Genomic DNA, 21,974 nt, shown 5'->3' on the forward strand with positions numbered 1-21,974 from the left:
ACCTATCTGTAACTGTCTCTGTGTAACTGTCTCTGCGTAACTGTCTCTGTGTAACTGTCTCTGTCTCTGTGTAACTGTCTCTGTGTAACTGTCTCTATGTAACTGTCCCTATGTAACTGTTACTGTCTCTGTGTAACTGTCTCTGTAGTCTCTGTGTCTCTGTGTAACTGTCTCTGTGTGACTGTCTCTGTGTGACTGTCTCTGTGTGACTGTCTCTGTGTGACTGTCTCTGTGTAACTGTCTCTGTGTGACTGTCTCTGTGTGACTGTCTCTGTGTGACTGTCTCTGTAGTCTCTGTGTCTCTGTGTAACTGTCTCTGTGTAACTGTCTCTGTCTAACTGTCTCTGTAGTCTCGGTGTGACTGTCTGTGTGACTGTCTCGGTGTGACTGTCTCTGTGTGACTGTCTCTGTGTAACTGTCTCTGTGTAACTGTCTCTATGTTACTGTCTCTGTGTGACTGTCTCTGTGTAACTGTCTCTATGTTACTGTCTCCGTGACTGTCTCTGTGTAACTGTCTCTATGTTACTGTCTCTGTGTGACTCTCTGTGTAACTGTCTCTGTGCCTTCACATGTTTAAACATTCATTTTGTAAACCTATCTGTAACTGTCTCTGTGTAACTGTCTCTGTGTAACTGTCTCTGTGTAACTGTCTCTGTGTAACTGTCTCTGTGTAACTGTCTCTGTGTCTGTGTAACTGTCTCTGTGTAACTGTCTCTATGTAACTGTCTCTGTGTAACTGTTACTGTCTCTGTAACTGTCTCTATGTAACTGTGTAACTGTTACTGTCTCTGTGTAACTGTCTCTCTGTAACTGTCTCTGTGTAAATGTTACTGTCTCTGTAACTGTCTCTGTAACCGTCTCTGTGTGACTGTTTCTGTGTGACTGTCTCTGTTACTGTCTCTGTGTGACTGTCTCTGTGTGACTGTCTCTGTGTAACTGTCTCTATGTTACTGTCTCCGTGACTGTCTCTGTGTAACTGTCTCTATGTTACTGTCTCTGTGTGACTCTCTGTGTAACTGTCTCTGTGCCTTCACATGTTTAAACATTCATTTTGTAAACCTATCTGTAACTGTCTCTGTGTAACTGTCTCTGTGTAACTGTCTCTGTGTCTGTGTAACTGTCTCTGTGTAACTGTCTCTATGTAACTGTCTCTATGTAACTGTCTCTATGTAACTGTTACTGTCTCTGTGTAACTGTCTCTATGTAACTGTGTAACTGTTACTGTCTCTGTGTGACTGTTTCTGTGTGACTGTCTCTGTGTGACTGTCTCTGTGTTACTGTCTCTGTGTGACTGTCTCTGTGTGACTGTCTCTGTGTTCCTGTCTCTATGGAACTGTGTAACTGTTACTGTCTTTGTGTAACTGTCTCTGTGTAACTGTTACTGTCTCTGTAACTGTCTCTGTATAACTGTTACTGTCTCTGTAACTGTCTCTGTGTAACTGTCTCTGTGTCTCTATGTAACTGTTACTGTCTCTGTGTAACTGTCTCTATGTAACTGTTACTGTCTCTGTGTAACTGTCTCTATGTAACTGTCTCTGTGTAACTATCTCTGTGTCTCTATATAACTGTTACTGTCTCTGTGTAACTGTCTCTATGGAACTGTTACTGTCTCTGTGTAACTGTCTCTGTGTAACTGTCTGTGTAACTGTCTCTGTGTCTCTATGTAACTGTCTCTGTGTCTCTATATAACTGTTACTGTCTCTGTGTAACTGTCTCTATGGAACTGTTACTGTCTCTGTGTAACTGTCTCTGTGTAACTGTCTCCGTGTCTCTGTGTATCTGTCTCTGTGTATCTGTCTCTATGTAACTGTCTCTGTGTAACTGTCTCTATGGAACTGTAACGGTCTCTGTGTAACTGTCTCTGTCTCTATGTAACTGTCTCTGTGTAACTGTCTCTGTGTCTCTATATAACTGTTACTGTCTCTGTGTAACTGTCTCTATGGAACTGTTACTGTCTCTGTGTAACTGTTACTGTGTCTCTATGTAACTGTCTCTGTGTCTGTAACTGTCTCTGTGTAACTTCATTCTCCACTGATCTACAACACCTATAGTATGTGTCTCTCTATTTTTCTGTTTTGTCACTACTAACTATTTTCCCTTCAGTGTTTTTCTCCTTCAAAACTTTTCAACCTTTGCCAACTCTTTCTCCCCTAACGCCTATCTGTGTTTGTGTATGCGCGCGTGTGTGTGTGTCAGACTCTGAGCTCGGTGCAGAAGTTGGTGGACATTGAGCCTTCGCCCGTCAGTGCCATGAGGATGACGCTGGCACAGGTAGACCTAACCACTAGTCTCTACCCGCCAAGCCACCACCAACCATCTAGAGCCATAACATGACCCTGGCTGCTGCATGCTATCCACCCATTGTAATGACACATTATATCCATAACAAGCACACGGATTAGCCTCAACCATAACCGTGGTTGCTAAATTACTTTATACACGCTGAACGACCACAAGGTAGTAGTTGTGACCGTGACCTCTGATGGTTGAGCTGTTACCATGGCTGTTCCACAACAACCATTACCATGGCTGTTCCACTACAACCATTACCACAACTATGGCTGTTCCACTACAACCATTACCACAACAATGGCTGTTCCACTACAACCATTACCATGGCTGTTCCACTACAACCATGGCTGTTCCACTATAACCATTACCACAACAATGGCTGTTCCACTATAACCATTACCACAACCATGGCTGTTCCACTACAATGGCTGTTCCACTACAACCATTACCACAACCATGGCTGTTCCACTATAACCATTACCACAACTATGGCTGTTCCACTACAACCATTACCACAACTATGGCTGTTCCACTACAACCATTACCACAACCATGGCTGTTCCACTATAACCATTACCATGGCTGTTCCATTACAAACATAACCACAACTATGGCTGTTCCACTACAACCATTACCACAACCATGGCTGTTCCACTACATCCATTACCATGGCTGTTCCACTACAACCATTAACCATGGCTGTTCCACTACAACCTTTACCACAACTATGGCTGTTCCACTACAACCATTACCACAACTATGGCTGTTCCACTACAACCATTACCATGGCTGTTCCACTACAACCATTAACCATTGCTGTTCCACTACAACCATTATCACAACTATGGCTGTTCCACTACAACCATTACCATGGCTGTTCCATTACAACCATTACCACAACTATGGCTGTTCCACTACAACCATTACCATTGATGTTCCATTACAACCATTACCATTGCTGTTCCACTACAACCATTACCATGCTGTTCCACTACAATCATTACCATGCTGTTCCACTACAACCATTACCATGGCTGTTCCACTACAACCATTACCATGGCTGTTCCATTACAACCATTACCACAACTATGTCTGTTCCACTACAACCATTACCACAACTATGGCTGTTCCACTACAACCATTACCATGGCTGTTCCACTACAACCATGATCATGGCTGTTCCATTACAACCATTACCACAACTATGGCTGTTACACTACAACCATTACCACAACTATGGCTGTTCCACTACAACCATTACCACAACAATGGCTGTTCCATTACAACCATTACCACAACTATGGCTGTTCCACTACAACCATTACCATGGCTGTTCCATTACAACCATTACCACAACCATGGCTGTTCCACTATAACCATTACCACAACTATGGCTGTTCCACTTAAACCACTATCACAACTATGGCTGTTCCACTACAACCATTACCACAACTATGGCTGTTCCACTACAACCACTATCACAACCATGGCTGTTCCACTATAACCATTACCATGGCTGTTCCACTACAACCATTATCACAGCTATGGCTGTTCCACTTCATCCATTACCACAATTATGGCTGTTCCATTACCACAACCATGGCTGTTCCACTACAACCATTATCATGGCTGTTCCACTACAACCATTACCATGGCTGTTCCATTACAACCATTACCACAACTATGGCTGTTCCACTACAACCATTACCACAACTATGGCTGTTCCACTACAACCATTACCATGGCTGTTCCACTACAACCATTACCATGGCTGTTCCATTACAACCATTACCACAACTATGGCTGTTTCACTACAACCATTACCATGGCTGTTCCACTACAACCATTATCATGGCTGTTCCATTACAACCATTACCACAACTATGGCTGTTCCACTACAACCATTACCACAACTATGGCTGTTCCACTACAACCATTACCACAACCATGGCTGTTCCATTACAACCATTACCACAACTATGGCTGTTCCACTACAACCATTACCATGGCTGTTCCATTACAACCATTACCACAACCATGGCTGTTCCACTATAACCATTACCACAACTATGGCTGTTCCACTTCAACCACTATCACAACTATGGCTGTTCCACTACAACCATTACCATAACTATGGCTGTTCCACTACAACCACTATCACAACCATGGCTGTTCCACTATAACCATTACCATGGCTGTTCCACTACAACCATTATCACAGCTATGGCTGTTCCACTTCATCCATTACCACAACTATGGCTGTTCCATTACCACAACTATGGCTGTTCCATTACCACAACCATGGCTGTTCCACTACAACCATTATCATGGCTGTTCCACTACAACCATTACCATGGCTGTTCCATTACAACCATTACCACAACTATGGCTGTTCCACTACAACCATTACCACAACTATGGCTGTTCCACTACAACCATTACCACAACTATGGCTGTTCCACTACAACCATTACCACAACTATGGCTGTTCCACTACAACCATTAACACAGCTATGGCTGTTCCACTACAACCATTATCACAGCTATGGCTGTTCCACTACAACCATTATCAGTGCAGTGACCATAAACGTGACCATGTCCAGAAGCATGACTGCTCCTGTAGAATCTTGACCGTGGCATTCTACCCATACACATGCTGCCATGACCCGGTGGCTGTTGAACCATGACGGTTCGTTAATCATTATGACCGTTTAACAATTTAGCTTGCCGTTTATGATCTGTTACCACCAAGACCAAGGATTTGGAACCATGACCACTAATGGTTGTACGTTCAGAAAGCTTGCTGTGTAACCCTCTGCTAGAACATATATAATCTTAGTTATGGTACTGTCATTAGCCCATTCCTCCAGGTCACCTACAGTAGGTATATTAACTGAGCCTAGCCTCTGCTGCTCTATAATAAGTCTCATTCACACATTAAGCTGCTACTGTTCAACACATTATAGCTGATTTGAATTGTACAGATAGTTAAAATGACACACACGATAGCACACTACCCTACTTATCCAATTATGTTTCCTCTGTTCCCTAAATAGACCATTGTGTGGTTGAGGTGACTGTTAGGGGGGGGTTGAGGTGACTGTTAGGGGGGGTTGAGGTGACTCTTAGGGGGGAGGTTGAGGTGACTGTTAGGGGGGAGGTTGAGGTGACTGTTAGGGGGGAGGTTGAGTTGACTGTTAGGGGGGAGGTTGAGGCGACTGTTGGGGGGGAGGTTGAGGCGACTGTTGGGGGGGAGGTTGAGGTGACTGTTGGGGGGGAAGTTGAGGTGACTGTTGGGGGGGAGGTTGAGGTGACTGTTGGGGGGGTTGAGGTGACTGTCAGGGGGGAGGTTGAGGTGACTGTCAGGGGGGAGGTTGAGGTGACTGTCAGGGGGGGGAGGTTGAGGTGACTGTCAGGGGGGGAGGTTGAGGTGACTGTCGGGGGGAGGTTGAGGTGACTGTCAGGGGGGGAGGTTGAGGTGACTGTCAGGGGGGGAGGTTGAGGTGACTGTCAGGGGGGGAGGTTGAGGTGACTGTCGGGGGGAGGTTGAGGTGACTGTCAGGGGGGGAGGTTGAGGTGTCTGTCAGGGGGGGAGGTTGAGGTGACTGTCAGGGGGGGGAGGTTGAGGTGACTGTCAGGGGGGGAGGTTGAGGTGACTGTTAGGGGGGGGGGGGGTTGAGGTGACTGTTAGGGGGGAGGTTGAGGTGACTGTTAGGGGGGAGGTTGAGGTGACTGTTAGGGGGGAGGTTGAGGTGACTGTTAGGGGGGAGGTTGAGGTGACTGTTAGGGGGGAGGTTGAGGTGACTGTTAGGGGGGAGGTTGAGGTGACTGTTAGGGGGGAGGTTGAGGTGACTGTTAGGGGGGAGGTTGAGGCGACTGTTGGGGGGGAGGTTGAGGTGACTGTTGGGGGGAGGTTGAGGTGACTGTTGGGGGGGAAGTTGAGGTGACTGTTGGGGGGGAGGTTGAGGTGACTGTTGGGGGGGTTGAGGTGACTGTCAGGGGGGAGGTTGAGGTGACTGTCAGGGGGGAGGTTGAGGTGACTGTCAGGGGGGGGAGGTTGAGGTGACTGTCAGGGGGGGAGGTTGAGGTGACTGTCGGGGGGAGAGGTTGAGGTGACTGTCGGGGGGAGGTTGAGGTGACTGTCAGGGGGGGAGGTTGAGGTGACTGTCAGGGGGGGAGGTTGAGGTGACTGTCAGGGGGGGAGGTTGAGGTGACTGTCAGGGGGGGAGGTTGAGGTGACTGTTAGGGGGGGGTTGAGGTGACTGTTAGGGGGGAGGTTGAGGTGACTGTTAGGGGGGAGGTTGAGGTGACTGTTAGGGGGGAGGTTGAGGTGACTGTTAGGGGGGAGGTTGAGGTGACTGTTAGGGGGGAGGTTGAGGTGACTGTTAGGGGGGAGGTTGAGGTGACTGTTAGGGGGGAGGTTGAGGTGACTGTTAGGGGGGAGGTTGAGGTGACTGTTAGGGGGGAGGTTGAGGTGACTGTTAGGGTAGGGGGGAGGTTGAGGTGACTGTTAGGGGGAGGTTGAGGTGACTGTTAGGGGGGAGGTTGAGGTGACTGTTAGGGGGGAGGTTGAGGTGACTGTTAGGGGGGAGGTTGAGGTGACTGTTAGGGGGGAGGTTGAGGTGACTGTTAGGGGGGAGGTTGAGGTGACTGTTAGGGGGGAGGTTGAGGTGACTGTTAGGGGGGAGGTTGAGGTGACTGTTAGGGGGGAGGTTGAGGTGACTGTTAGGGGGGAGGTTGAGGTGACTGTTAGGGGGGAGGTTGAGGTGACTGTTAGGGGGGAGGTTGAGGTGACTGTTAGGGGGGAGGTTGAGGTGACTGTTAGGGGGGGGTTGAGGTGACCGTTAGGGGGGGGTTGAGGTGACCGTTAGGGGGGTTGAGGTGACCGTTAGGGGGGGGTTGAGGGGTCTGGCGTTGATTCTGACTGGTTGTTGTGTGTTAATGCAGTGTAGAGAGGGGGAGTGGATATGTATTACTGGGCTAGGAAGTTAAGGGATGGGCTCCATTGGGAAGACACACAGACACACACACAGATTGTGTTAGAACTGCACGGCTCACAACACACACACATTTTCTCTATTATCTCAAGGCAAGCAATAGAAGACTTGTTGTTCTCTTTCTCAATTAAATTAAATTCGCATGGCTATCTTGGCATGTTAAACATATGTTTACATTGCCGAAGCGAGTGAAATGGATGATCAACAAAAGGCAAATAAACACTCACAACAGTTTCAGAGGAATAGAGACATTTCAAATGTCATTTTATAGCTATATAGTGTTGTAATGATAAGGCAAATAGTTCAATTACAAATGGGAAAATTAATAAACATAAATCTCTCTCCTCTCCCTCTGTTTCAAATCAGCCTCTTTCTCTCCTCTCCCTCTGTTTCAAATCAGCCTGTTTCTCTCCTCTCTTCCCTCTGTTTCAAATCAGCCTCTTTCTCTCCTCTCCCTCTGTTTCAAATCAGCCTCTTTCTCTCCTCTCCTCTCCCTCTATTTCAAATCAGCCTCTTTCTCACCTCTCCCTCTATTTCAAATCAGCCTCTTTCTCACCTCTCCCTCTGTTTCAAATCAGCCTCTTTCTCTCCTCTCCTCTCCCTCTATTTCAAATCAGCCTATTTTCCAAGAAGATGTTATTAGCAGCAGCTGTCACTCACACCTAGTTGTTGCATCTAATTCTCTGGTGTATGTATGTGAGAGGGAGCTTCTTCTAAAGTGGGACTGTACTAGGTTTGGTTGTTAGCTGTATCCACTGAGACTGTACTAGGTGTGGTGGTTAGCTGTATCCACTGAGACTGTACTAGGTGTGGTTGTTAGCTGTATCCACTGAGACTGTACTAGGTGTGGTTGTTAGCTGTATCCACTGAGACTGTACTAGGTGTGGTTGTTAGCTGTATCCACTGAGACTGTACTAGGTGTGGTTGATAGCTGTATCCACTGAGACTGTACTAGGCGTGGTTGATAGATAGCTGTATCCACTGAGACTGTACTAGGTGTGGTTGTTAGCTGTATCCACTGAGACTGTACTAGGTGTGGTTGATAGCTGTATCCACTGAGACTGTACTAGGTGTGGTTGACAGATAGCTGTATCCACTGAGACTGTACTAGGTGTGGTTGTGTGGGGTAATGATGACTCTACAGTAGTTTTTCGGGGAGACTTCATTTCATTTAGGATAGGAGAATCACATTCCATAATTGTAATGGTAACCGCTTAGGAAAAAGGTGTTGTGTTCCTCCTATCTCCATGGTAACTGTGTGTGTGTGTGTGTGTGTGTGTTGTAGAGTCGTAAGTTGGAGACAGACACGGGGAGCCAGACAGAGGAGCACAGTCTGAACAAGGAGGCCAGGAAATGGGCCACCAGAATGGCCCGGGAACACAAGAACATCGTCCACTACAAGAGAGTGAGTCTACACACAACCACACACACTAGTTGTTCATGTTGGTCCAGACCATCTTTAAAAACAAGATGTGATTTTAGTCTGTGATTTTGAAGTGTGTGTGTGCCATTAGAGCCTGGAGGAGTGTGAGACACTGGGAGTCCCTCAAACGGAGCAGGGTCGGCTTGATCTGGAGCTGAAGATAGAGGATACCAAAGAGAGCATCCGCAAGGCTGAGGTTTGTGTTTGTTAGAAGAAAGGTAGACCTACAGGCTGCAGTATACCCTCTTTCCCCCAGCTCTCTAAGTACAGTTGTCTCTCCATGGATTCTCTCAGAGACAGCCTGTCAGACTGTGAATCAGATCAATGCATCTCCTCTCCTTCCTTTGATGTCCAGGCTGTATCACATCCGGCCGTGATTGGTCCCATAGGGCGGTGCACAATTGGCCCATCGTCTTCCTGGTTTAGCCGGGCTAGGCTGTCGTTATGAATAAGAATTTGTTCTTAACTGACTTGCCTAATTAAATAAAGGTTAAATAAAAAATCATATCTGTCCTATCGGTCTCTGTGATTTCCCTCTCTCTGGCACCCCCTGCTGGCTGATGTAGTCATAGCGCCCACAGACAGAGATGAGAAATTCACACGGATATGAACCACTCTCCACATCGCCCCTCCCTCCAACTCTCTCCACCTCCCTTTCTGTCCACCACCCTCCCATCTGTCTACCTCCCCTCCCTCCCTCTCTCTCTCCCAGCCCCCATTATCTCCTGCTGTCTGTTGAATGTCTGAGTCCATTTGGATCTAATGGGTCCTGAGGGGAGGAGCAGAGCCAGGACAACCAATAGTCTATGGTGGGTGGGGTCAGAGGAGGAAGCATTAGTGATGAAAGTGTACTCAATAATTAACAACATTCCACTTCCTGATACTGATCAGACATTAAAGAGCTTTTATCTCCATGAAAATGGACTGTAATGAGTTTATCTCCCTGTACTTCCTATGTACATACAGTACCTGTGAAAAGTTTGGACACACCTACTCATTCAAGGGTTTTTATTTATTTTTACTATTTTCTACATTGTAAAATAACAGTCAAGACATCAACACATATGGAATCATGTAGTAACCAAAAAGGTGTTAAACAAATCTAAATCTATTTTAGATTTTAGATTCTTCAAAGTAGCCACCCTTTGCTTTGATAACAGCTTTGCACACTCTTGGCATTCTCTCAACCAGCTTCACCTGGAATGCTTTTCCAACAGTCTTGAAGGGGTTCCGAGATATGCTGAGCACTTGTTGGCTGCTTTTCCTTCACTCTGCGGTCCAACTCATCCCAAACCATCTGAATTGGTTTGAGGTCGGGCCAGGTCATCTGATGCAGCACTACATCACTCTCCTTCTTGGTCAAATAGCCTTTACACAGCCTGGAGGTGTGTTGGGTCATTGTCCTGTTGAAAAACAAATGATAGTCCCACTAGTCTCAAACCAGATGGGATGGCGTATTGCTGCAGAATTCTGTGGTAACCATGCTGGTTAAATGTGCCTTGAATTCTAAATAAATCACTGAGGGTGTCACCAGAAAAGCACCCCCACACCATCAAACCTCCTCCATGCTTCACGGTAGGAACCACACATGCAGAGATCATCCATTTATTTGGGCTACAACTTCTGAGGCTGGTAACTATAATGAAGTTCTCCTCTGCAGCAGAAGGAACTCTTCCTTTCCTGTAGCGGTCCTCATGAGAGACACTTTCATCATAGCACTTGATGGTTTTTATGACTGCACTTGAAGATTGACTGACGTTCATGTCATAAAGTAATGATAGACTGTCGTTTCTCTTTGCTTATTTGATCTGTTCTTGCCATAATATGGACTTGGTCTTTTACCAAATAGGGCAATCTTCTGTATACCACCCCATACCATGTCACAACACAACTGATTGGCTCAAACGCATTATGAAGGAAAGAAATTCCACAAATTAACTTTTAACAAAGCACACCTGTTAATTTAAATGCATTCCAGGTGACTACATCAGCTAGTTGAGAGAATGCCAAGAGTGTGCAAAGCTGTCATCAAGGCAAAGGGTGGCTACTTCATAAAATCTAAAATATATTTAGATTTGTTTAACACTTTTTTGGTTACTACATAATTCCATATGTGTTATTTCATAGTGTTGATGTCTTCACTGTTATTCTACAATGTAGAAAATAGTAAAAATAAAGGAAAGCCCTTGAATGAGGAGTAGGTGTGTCCACTCTTTTGACTGGTACTGTACATACTACTTACCTGGGATAGATTGAGTGTTGATGGGATAGATTGAGTCCTCCAATGTCCCGTGTCAGTTATATTGATTACCAAGCAGCGTGTGTAACCTCTCTCTCACTCCAGACAGTAAAGCTGAAGGCAGAGGCTCGTCTGGACCTGCTGAGACAGGTGGGCGTTGCCGTGGATACCTGGCTGAAGAGCGCCATGAACCAGGTGATGGAGGAGCTGGAAAATGAGCGCTGGGCTACAGTAAACTACACTACCCACGATCCCTCACTCTCGGTGAGACACCTGCCCTCCCTCCCTCACACTACACCACCGTCCCTCATTTTGGAGGAAACTACCCACAATCCCTCACTACACTCCCTGCAATGCCCGTCTCCCACTACCTGTCATCATCACAGACAAATGTATATTTGCCACACGGCAGCCAAGGCATGCGTGTGTGGACTTCAGCACTTTGGTCCTGTGTGTGTGTGTGTGTGTGTGTGTGTCAGCAGGATGTTGAGGTAAGCAGTCTCTGCTCCTATCCACTACTTAACATTCTGTTCACATGATACTGCAGCAACCACCAGAGAAAGAGAGAGGGGGTGGAGAGAGAGAGGAAGTGAGAGAGGGGGATAGAGTAGGAGGAGAGAGTGGGGAAAGTGATAATGGGAGAAAGTGGTGTGGATGACAAGAGTAACAGTTCGAGAATTAGTTGAGGGAGTTGTCTGTTCCCTCGGCCCAGTGTTCATTTCACACCAGTGTGATGGAGAGCAAAGTATCTCCTAATCAATTACCCTTTCCCCCGAAGTAATAACTACTGGTAAGGTGACTGGGAATATGGCAGAATACAAACAGTGTAGTTATTCCCTCCGTAAGGCAATCAAACAGGCAAAACGACAGTATAGAGACAAAGTGGAGTCGCAATTCAACCATTCCGACACAGGACGTATGTGGCAGGGTCTACAGACAATCACAGAGTACAAAAGGGAAAACAGCCACGTCGAGGACACTGACGTCTTGCTTCCGGACAAACTAAACACCTTCTCCCGCTTTAAGGATAACACAGTGCCACCAACCCGACCCGGTATCAAGGACTGTGGGCTCTCCTTCTACATGGCCAACGTGAGTAAGACATTTTAAGCGTGTTAACCCTCGCAAGACGGCATCCCTAGCCGCGTCCTCAGAGCATGCGCAGACCAGCTGGCTGGAGTGTTTACGGACCTATCCCAGTCTGCTGTCTCCACATGCTTCAAGATGGCCACCATTGTTCCTGTACCCAAGAAAGCAAAAGTAACTGAACTGAATGACTGTCATCATGAAGTGCTTTGAGAGACTAGTCAAGGATCATATCACCTCTACCTTACCTGTCACCTAGACCTATTTCAATTTGCTTACCGCCCCAATAGATCCACAGACGATGTAATCGCCATCACACTGCACACTGCCCTATCCCTTCTGGACCAGAGCAATACCTATGTAAGAATGCTGTTCACATCACTGATCCTCAACACTGGAGCCCCACAAGGGTGCGTGCTCAGCCCCCTCCTGTACTCCCTGTTCACCCATGACTTCATGGCCACGCACGCCTCCAACTCAATCATTAAGTTTGCAGACGACACAACAATGACGATTACCAACAATGACGAGACAGCCTACGGGGAGGAGGTGAGGGCTCTGGGAGTGTGTGTGTTAACTTCCTCGTTCAGGGGCAGAACGACAGATTTTCACCTTGTCAGCTCGGGGGATCCAATCTTGCAACCTTACAATGAACTAGTCCAAAGCGATAACGACCTGCCTCTCTCTCGTTGCACTACACAAGGAGACTGCCTGTTATGCGAATGCAGTAAGCCAAGGTAAGTTGCCAGCTAGCATTAAACTTATCTTATAAAAAACAATCAATCATAATCACTAGTTAACTACACATGGTTGATGATATTACTAGATATTATCTAGCGTGTCCTGCGTTTGCATATAATCTGACTGAGCATACAAGTATCTAAGTATCTGACTGAGCGGTGGTAGGCAGAAGCAGGCGTGTAAACATTCATTCAAACAGCACTTTCGTACGTTTTGCCAACAGTTCTTCATTGTGCGTCAAGCATTGCGCTGTTTATGACTTCAAGCCTATCAACTCCCGAGATGAGGCTGGTGTAACCGAAGTGAAATGGCTAGCTAGTTAGTGCGCGCTAATAGCGTTTCAAATGTCAGTCGCTCTGAGCCTTCTAGTAGTTGTTCCCCTTGCTCTGCATGGGTAACGCTGCTTCGATGGTGGGCTGTTGTCGATGTGTTCCTGGTTCGAGCCCAGGTACGGGCGAGGAGAGGGACGGAAGCTATACTGTTACACTGGCAATACTAAAGTGCCTATAAGAACATCCAATAGTCAAAGGTTAATGACATACAAATGGTATAGAGGGAAATAGTCCTATAATTCCTATAATAACTACAACCTAAAACTATTGAAGAGTCATGTCAAAATATGAAGACTCATGTTAAAAGGAACCACCAGCTTTCATATGTTCTCATGTTCTGTGCACATATTGCACTACAAATACATTTTAAAAAATTGGCCGATTAATCGGTATCGGCTTTTTTGGTCCTCCAATAATCGGTATCGGCATTGAAAAATGAAAGTCGGTTGACCTCTAGTCCACACACACACACAGCTGTTGTTTTTCTGCTCCGATGGAGGTGTAGAGTTTAGTGATTTTCTTAGCTTTTTATCAGGAACATAGTGAGTTTTGAATACACACAGAGAAAAACACACACAGTTGTTCTGTCCTGGTTGGGTTGCTGTGTCCGGTCTCAGTGGGGGCGGGCCCATATGCCACCTGAATCACCTGATCTCCCTGAGCCAATGAGATTCCCTGAGGAAAGGTAGAGGAGGGGTTTAATATCGACGCCCTTCATATCACCTGACTCAGAAGGACAAGGAGAGAGAACTGGAGAGAACCAGAGAGAACAAGGACGGAACCACACTGGATAATTTGGAAGTAGCTCATTGTGACGTGTCTGTGTGTAGGGCCCGGTTGATCTGGAGCGGTCGGAGGGAGAGGAGTGTGAGGAGAACATGGAGGTGTTTGATGACAGCAGCTCCAGCCCCTCTGGGACTCTCAGGAACTACCCACTCACCTGCAAAGTCCTCTACTCATACAAGGTAATGCACGCACAGACACACACACACACACACACACACACACACACACACACACACACACACTGAACAACGTATTTGCTTAGCTGTGCTAGATAATGTATTTCCACACATTCTTTATCTAGACAGATTTTGTAGCAATATGTACATTAAGATGAAAGTGTGTAAACGAGCTATGTAAGCTTGTTTTGTTCCCACCCGTCAGGTCAGGGTGCCCCCCCCCCATCAGGTCAGGTCGCCCCCCCCCCCATCAGGTCAGGGTGCTCCCCCCCATCAGGTCAGGGTGCTCCCCCCCCCCATCAGGTCAGGTCAGGGTGCCCCCCCCATCAGGTCAGGGTGCTCCCCCCCCCCCATCAGGTCAGGTCAGGGTGCCCCCCCCATCAGGTCAGGTCAGGGTGCCCCACCCATCAGGTCAGGTCAGGGTGCCCCACCCATCAGGTCAGGTCAGGGTGCCCCACCCATCAGGTCATGGTGCCCCACCCATCAGGTCAGGTCAGGGTTCCCCCCCATCAGGTCATGGTGCCCCACCCATCAGGTCAGGTCAGGGTTCCCCCCATCAGGTCAGGGTGCCCCACCCATCAGGTCAGGTCAGGGTTCCCCCCCATCAGGTCATGGTGCCCCACCCATCAGGTCAGGGTTCCCCCCCAATCAGGTCAGGTCAGGGTTCCCACCCATCAGGTCAGGTCAGGGTGCCCCACCCATCAGGTCAGGGTGCCCCCCCCCCATCAGGTCAGGGTGCCCCACCCCCCATCAGGTCAGAATCAGAGGGCCCCACCCATCAGGTCAGAATCAGAGGGCCCCACCCATCAGGTCAGAATCAGAGGGCCCCACCCATCAGGTCAGAATCAGAGGGCCCCACCCATCAGGTCAGAATCAGAGGGCCCCACCCATCAGGTCAGAATCAGAGGGCCCCACCCATCTGAACACTGGGTTATATGTAACATTAGAGCCATGAAATATCAGTTGTCTATATTGTCCATTGTTAATTATCCTCATTTTCTCCTTTCTCCTCCCTTCTCCCCTTTCCTATCTTTCACTCGCTCTGTCTCTCTTTCTCTGTCTCGCTCTCTCGCACTGTCTGTCTCCCTGTCTGTCTCCCTGTCTGTCTCCCTGTCTGTCTCCCTGTCTGTCTCCCTGTCTGTGCCTCTCCCTGTCTGTGTCTCTGTCTGTGCCTCTCCCTGTCTGTGCCTCTGTCTGTGCCTCTGTCTGTCTCCCTGTCTGTCTCCCTGTCTGTCTCCCTGTCTCTGTCTCCCTGTCTGTCTCCCTGTCTGTCTCCCTGTCTCTCTCCCTGTCTGTCTCCCTATCTGTGTCTGTCTCTCTGTCTGTCTCTGTCTGTGTCTGTGTCTCTGTCTGTGTCTCTGTCTGTGTCTCTGTCTGTCTGTCTCTCTGTCTGTCTGTCTCTCTGTCTGTCTGTCTCCCTGTCTGTCTGTCTCCCTGTCTGTCTGTCTCCCTGTCTGTCTGTCTCCCTGTCTGTCTGTCTCCCTGTCTGTTTGTGTCTCTCCCCGTCTGTGTCTCCCTGTCTGTGTCTCTCCCTGTCTGTGTCTCCCTGTCTGTCTGTCTCTCTGTCTGTCTGTGTCTCTGTCTGTCTTTCTGTCTGTCTGTCTCTCTGTCTGTCTCTCTGTCTGTCTGTCTCCCTGTCTGTTTGTGTCTCTCCCTGTCTGTGTCTCTCCCTGTCTGTGTCTCCCTGTCTGTCTGTGTCTGTCTGTCTGTGTCTCTGTCTGTGTCTCCAGGCGTCTCAGCCAGATGAGTTGAGTATAGAGGAGCATGAGATGTTGGAGGTGATAGAAGATGGAGACATGGAGGACTGGGTCAAGGTAACAACAGCAATCAGACAGTAAACACAGTGTAATATAGTCCTCTTTCATTGCTTGACCAGGGTTGTCCTTTAACACAGAGCTCTGTGTAATATAGTCCTCTTTCATTGCTTGACCAGGGTTGTCCTTTAACACAGAGCTCTGTGTAATATAGTCCTCTTTCATTGCTTGACCAGGGTTGTCCTTTAACACAGAGCTCTGTGTAATATAGTCCTCTGCTTGACCAGGGTTGTCCTTTAACACAGAGCTCTGTGATTAGTTAACGGTCTTAACATCCTGTTGTGTAATTGGTTGTTTCAGGCGAGGAACAAGAGGGGGCTGATTGGCTACGTCCCAGAGAAGTATCTTCAGTTCCCCACCTCTAACAGCCTACTGAGCATGCTCCAGTCTCTCTCTGCCCTGGACGCACGATCACACACCTCCTCCAACTCCACCGAGCCAGAGATACACACAGGCAGCATCAACGGAGACGCCAGCTGTAAGAACACACACACACATGTACACACCACTACACACGCACACCATTACACACACATGTACACACCACTACACACGCACACCATTACACACACATGTACACACCACTACACACGCACACCATTACACACACATGTACACACCACTACACACGCACACATTACACACACATGTACACACCACTACACACGCACACCATTACACACACATGTACACACCACTACACACGCACACCATTACACACACATGTACACACCACTACACACGCACACCATTACACACACATGTACACACCACTACACACGCACACCATTACACACACATGTACACACCACTACACACGCACACCATTACACACACATGTACACACCACTACACACACACACCATTACACACACATGTACACACCACTACACACGCACACCATTACACACACATGTACACACCACTACACACGCACACCATTACACACACATGTACACACCACTACACACGCACACCATTACACACACATGTACACACCACTACACACGCACACCATTACACACACATGTACACACCACTACACACGCACACCATTACACACACATGTACACACCACTACACACGCACATGTACACACCACTACACACGCACACCATTACACACACATGTACACACCACTACACACGCACACCATTACACACACATGTACACACCACTACACACGCACACCATTACACACACATGTACACACCACTACACACGCACACCATTACACACACATGTACACACCACTACACACGCACATGTACACACCACTACACACGCACACCATTACACACACATGTACACACCACTACACACGCACACCATTACACACACATGTACACACCACTACACACGCACACCATTACACACACATGTACACACCACTACACACGCACACCATTACACACACATGTACACACCACTACACACGCACACCATTACACACACATGTACATGTGTGTTAACTCACCTCAATAGTAAATGTCTGAACCCAGTGTGTTAACTCACCTCAATAGTAAACGTCTGAACCCAGTGTGTGTCAACTCACTTCAATAGGTTCAAGCCTCATTGATTGTTCCAGAATTAAGTGATAACCCTCTCTCTCTCCCCCCCCCTCTCCCCCACTGTCCCTCCCCCACTGTCCCTCCCCCCTCCCCCACTGTCCCCCGCTGTCCCTCTCCCCCGCTGTCCCTCTCCCCAGTGAGTTTTGTGAGGGCGTTGTATGATTACGCAGGCCAGGCGGATGAGGAGCTGTCCTTCCCAGAGGGGGCTGTCATCCGTCTACTCAACAGAGACACCCAAACTGACGATGGCTTCTGGGAGGGAGAGTTTAACGGACGAGTGGGAGTGTTCCCTTCTGTACTGGTGGAGGACCTGACGGAGAGCGGAGAGAATGGAGCACACACACTTGTAAACACACGCACCCACTTGAGAACAGAAACACACACACACAAATGCACGAACGCATACACACAGCTACAGTACCAGTCAAAATGTTGGGCACACCTACTCATTCACTATACACTATATTTACATAAGTATGTGGACACCCCTTCATACACTATATTTACATAAGTATGTGGACACCCCTTCATACACTATATTTACATAAGTATGTGGACACCCCTTCATACACTATATTTACATAAGTATGTGGACTCCCCTTCATACACTATATTTACATAAGTATGTGGACACCCCTTCCAATTAGTGGATTTGGCTATTTTAGCCAGACCCGTTGCAGACAGGTGTATAAAAGCCATGCAACCTCCATAGACAAACATTGGCAGGAGAATGGCCTTACTGAAGAGCTCAGTGACTTTCAATGTGACAGTGTCATAGGATGCCACCTTTCCAACAAGTCAATTCGTCAAATTTCTGCCCTCCTAGAGCTGCCCCGGTCAACTTTAAGTGCTGTTATTGTGAAGTGGAAACATCTAGGAGCAACAACGGTTCATCCGCAAAGTGGTAGGCCACTCAAGCTCACAGAACGGGACTGCCGAGTGCTGAAGAGCGTAAAAATCGTCTGTCCTCAGTTGCAACACTCACTACAGAGTTCCAGACTCTGGAAGCAACATCAGCAGAAGAACTGTTTGTTGGGAGCTGTGGGTTTCCATGGCCGAGCAGCCGCACACAAGCCTAAGATCACCATGTGCAATGACACGCATTGGACTGGTTTTAAAGCTCGTTGCCAATGGACTCTGAAGCAGTGGAAGCAGTTCTTTGGGGTGATGAATCAGCATCTGGCAATGCGACTGACAATTCTGGGTTTGGCGGATGCCATAAGAACGCTACCTGCCCCAATGCATTGTGCCAACTGTAAAGTTTGGTGGATGAGGAATAATGGTCTGGGGCTGTTTTTCATGGTTCGGGCTAGACCTAGTTGATTCTGTGCTTCTAACTCTGTGGCTACAGCATGACAAAACCCCCTGTGCACAAAGCGAGGTCCATAAGGAAATGGCTTGTTGAGATAGGTGTGAAAGAACTTCCTGACCTCAACCCCATCGAACACCTTTGGGATGAATTGTAAAGCCGACTGTGAGCCAAGCCTAATCGCCCAAAATCAGTGCCGACCTCACTAATGCTCTTGTGGCTGAATGGAAGCAAGTCCCTGCAGCAATATTCCAACATCTAGTGGAAAGCCTTCCCAGAAGAGTGGAGGTTGTTATAGCAGCAAAGGGGGGACCAACTCCATATTAATGCCCATGAGTTTGGAATGAGATGTTCGTTGAGCAGGTGTCCACATACTTTTGGTCATGTAGTGTATTTGGGTCTACGATGAAACATGGCATCCATTAATGTGTCTGTTTGGCTGTTATGTCTAGTTCTGTGATTGGTTTAGGAGTGGTCATATCCTTCCTGGAGTTTAACAGGAGTTGTTTACTGTAGATAACAGTGTGATTAGAACTACTCCAGTCCTCTGAGAATAACGGCTCTGTTATCTTGGTTTGGACTGAGTGCTAAACGTTTGTCGCCTGGCTCACTTCCTGTCTGTCGGCCTGGAGAACAATGATATGGAGACTGTGTTTTCAATGGTTATGAATAAGTCTCGGTATGCAGAATCTGTGAAAGATGATTGACACTGTCCTCTAAACCCTAAATGTCCCTCTCTTTCTGTTTGTCTCCCTCTTTCCATCTTTATCTTTCCTCCCCCTTCCAGATCTCTCCATCTTCGAGGCTGCCCTCCTCCCTGCCACCCCTCCCTCTGTATGATCAGCCCCCGTGCAGCCCCTATGCCACCCCAGACACCCCCACCCCTCCGCCCCTCCCTCGCTCACCCTCTGTCAACGGGGAACACAAGCCGCCTCCCACAACGTACAAGGGACCCACTCACAGTAAGAGAGCGACCAATGCTGGGTTTTGTTTTTACACATGTAAGAAGGAGTAACATGACAATTACATACAGTCGGTAAGACTGTAAAATGAGTACATCTCTCTCTGCCTGTCTTTATCTGCCTCTCTCTCTTTCTCTCTGTCCCCTTCTCTCTGTCTCTGTCCCCTTCTCTCTGTCTCTGTCCCCTTCTCTCTGTCTCTGTCCCCTTCTTTCTGTCTCTGTCCCCTTCTCTCTGTCTCTGTCCCCTTTTCTCTGTCTCTGTCCCCTTCTCTCTGTCCCCTTCTCTCTGTCTCTGTCCCCTTCTCTCTCTCATCAGATCATAGTTCTGCTCTGAGTCCAGTTTCTCCAGAGTTCACTCCCGACGGAGGCCCTAGCAAACTACGACCTGTAAGCCACCCCAAATAATCAACCTTTCAGCAGGCGTAGATCAAGGCCAGTATTGGGAGAAGCAGTGTGGATTTAAAGTCATTACTACATGTAGATCAAGGCCAGTATTGGGAGAAGCAGTGTGGATTTAAAGTCATTACTACATGTAGATCAAGGCCAGTATTGGGAGAAGCAGTGTGGATTTAAAGTCATTACTACATGTAGATCAAGGCCAGTATTGGGAGAAGCAGTGTGGATTTAAAGTCATTACTACATGTAGATCAGATATGTGTTTAATGCCCCCCCTCCCTCCCCCGCTCCCTCCCCCGCTCCATAGGTCCGTGCAGCCCCCCCGCCCCCCAAGCAGAAACCTCGCAAAAAAGCAGAGAAGACTGAGGAGGTGGAGATCACACTGGTGTGACATACAGACGGACAGGACAGCGCTGCCCTGCAGACCTGAGTGACTGAACTTTGAACTGGGCTTTACCTCTAACCTTTGAACCATAGAACTCCCCCTTCTCTCCAAACACTGGGAAGAACTCCCCCTTCTCTCCCCCCTACCTCCCAACACTGGGAAGAACTCCCCCTTCTCTCCCCCCTACCTCCCAACACTGGGACGAACTCCCCCTTCTCTCCCCCCTACCTCCCAACACTGGGACGATCTCCCCCTTTGTTACGCACGCCTCTATGAAGAGGGAACGCAACACCCTGCTACAACTAAACTCTCCGTGAAGCGAAAAAGGTATGGACTGTAGGTGCAAGTAAGGATGACAACAGGCAGAATGTGGTACCGTTTACAAGGACTTTATTCCTTTACACGGTAATATGGGGAAAAGGGGCTGGACGGAACCAAAGCAAAGAAAGTACATCTCAAAGCCCCCCCCTCTCCTATCTTACCTGCCTACCCACTACTTACCTAATTTAGCACCACCTGGTGCCCTAACCAAAATACAGGGGGTGGTCCGCCCAGGTCTTACCTAGTGTGCCTAGACAGTGAATATACTACGGGTATATGTATGCCCGCGGGCCTCTTGCCTAAACACTCCCAAGGTGCCTTCCCCTTCCCCCCTGGGAACAAATGAAACAGAATATTAAACTATTTCACAAACAAACTAAGAAACAAAGGACATCAAATAAGCTCTTTCTGAGCAACAAACTCACAGAACATACCACTTTCCAGCAATGAACTCCCAGCAAAATCAACCTCTATCACAATCAATCTCAGCAATCCCTACCTCTAGCAAAATCTCTACCTCCAAAAAGATCTAACAAAATGTCTGCAAAAAGATCTGTCTGCAAAAAGATCTGTCTGCAAAAAGATCTCTCTCCAAAAAGATCTCTCTCCAAAAAGATCTCCCTCCTGAACAGAACACTGGCTTTTATATAGCTTCAGAAGGAATGGGTAATTGTAGACAGCTGCGTCTTGACGAGGGGGCGGGGTCAGCTCTCCAATTAGCCCTGGAGTCGACCAATCAGCTGTTTGAGGGATTTCAGGAAGCCATTTCCTGAAATAAACACATGTAAATACACAAACTACAACACATAATCTGGGGAACGTAACACGCCCACCACAAAAATTGCAAACCTAGTTTTGCAATAACAAATGCCAACGTATCCCCAGTTAGTAAACCCGTGATAGAGCGTCAGCAACCACATTCGCCGAGCCCTTCACATAAGCTATCTGTACATTATATCTTTGTACAATCAGAGCCCACCGCATAAGGCGGCGGTTCTGGTTGTACATTTGTTTCAAGAACACCAACGGATTATGGTCTGTGAAGACCATAACAGGCAAGGCACTGGAGCCCACATATACCTCAAAGAACTGTAAGGCAAGCAATAAAGCCAGCGTCTCTTGTTCAATTGTAGAGTATCTTGACT

General features: G+C 47.7%; 1 protein-coding gene across 1 annotated transcript in view; it reads left to right on the top strand.

Moving 5' to 3' along the window:
* The window catches only part of LOC109880529 (F-BAR and double SH3 domains protein 2), a 107,115-nt gene extending 86,314 nt beyond the window's left edge, over positions 1-20,801 (top strand). The window contains 11 exon segments of the mRNA XM_031796322.1: positions 2,197-2,271; positions 8,575-8,694; positions 8,804-8,908; positions 11,057-11,215; positions 13,941-14,075; positions 15,803-15,886; positions 16,187-16,364; positions 17,595-17,803; positions 19,554-19,728; positions 20,044-20,114; positions 20,431-20,801. Of these exon segments, the coding sequence (XP_031652182.1) occupies positions 2,197-2,271; positions 8,575-8,694; positions 8,804-8,908; positions 11,057-11,215; positions 13,941-14,075; positions 15,803-15,886; positions 16,187-16,364; positions 17,595-17,803; positions 19,554-19,728; positions 20,044-20,114; positions 20,431-20,514 (1,395 nt within the window). The 3' untranslated portion in view covers positions 20,515-20,801.
* Positions 20,802-21,974: the final 1,173 nt, after the last annotated feature.

Source organism: Oncorhynchus kisutch, linkage group LG18 (assembly GCF_002021735.2).
Source record: "Oncorhynchus kisutch isolate 150728-3 linkage group LG18, Okis_V2, whole genome shotgun sequence".
Classification (NCBI taxonomy): domain Eukaryota; kingdom Metazoa; phylum Chordata; class Actinopteri; order Salmoniformes; family Salmonidae; genus Oncorhynchus; species Oncorhynchus kisutch.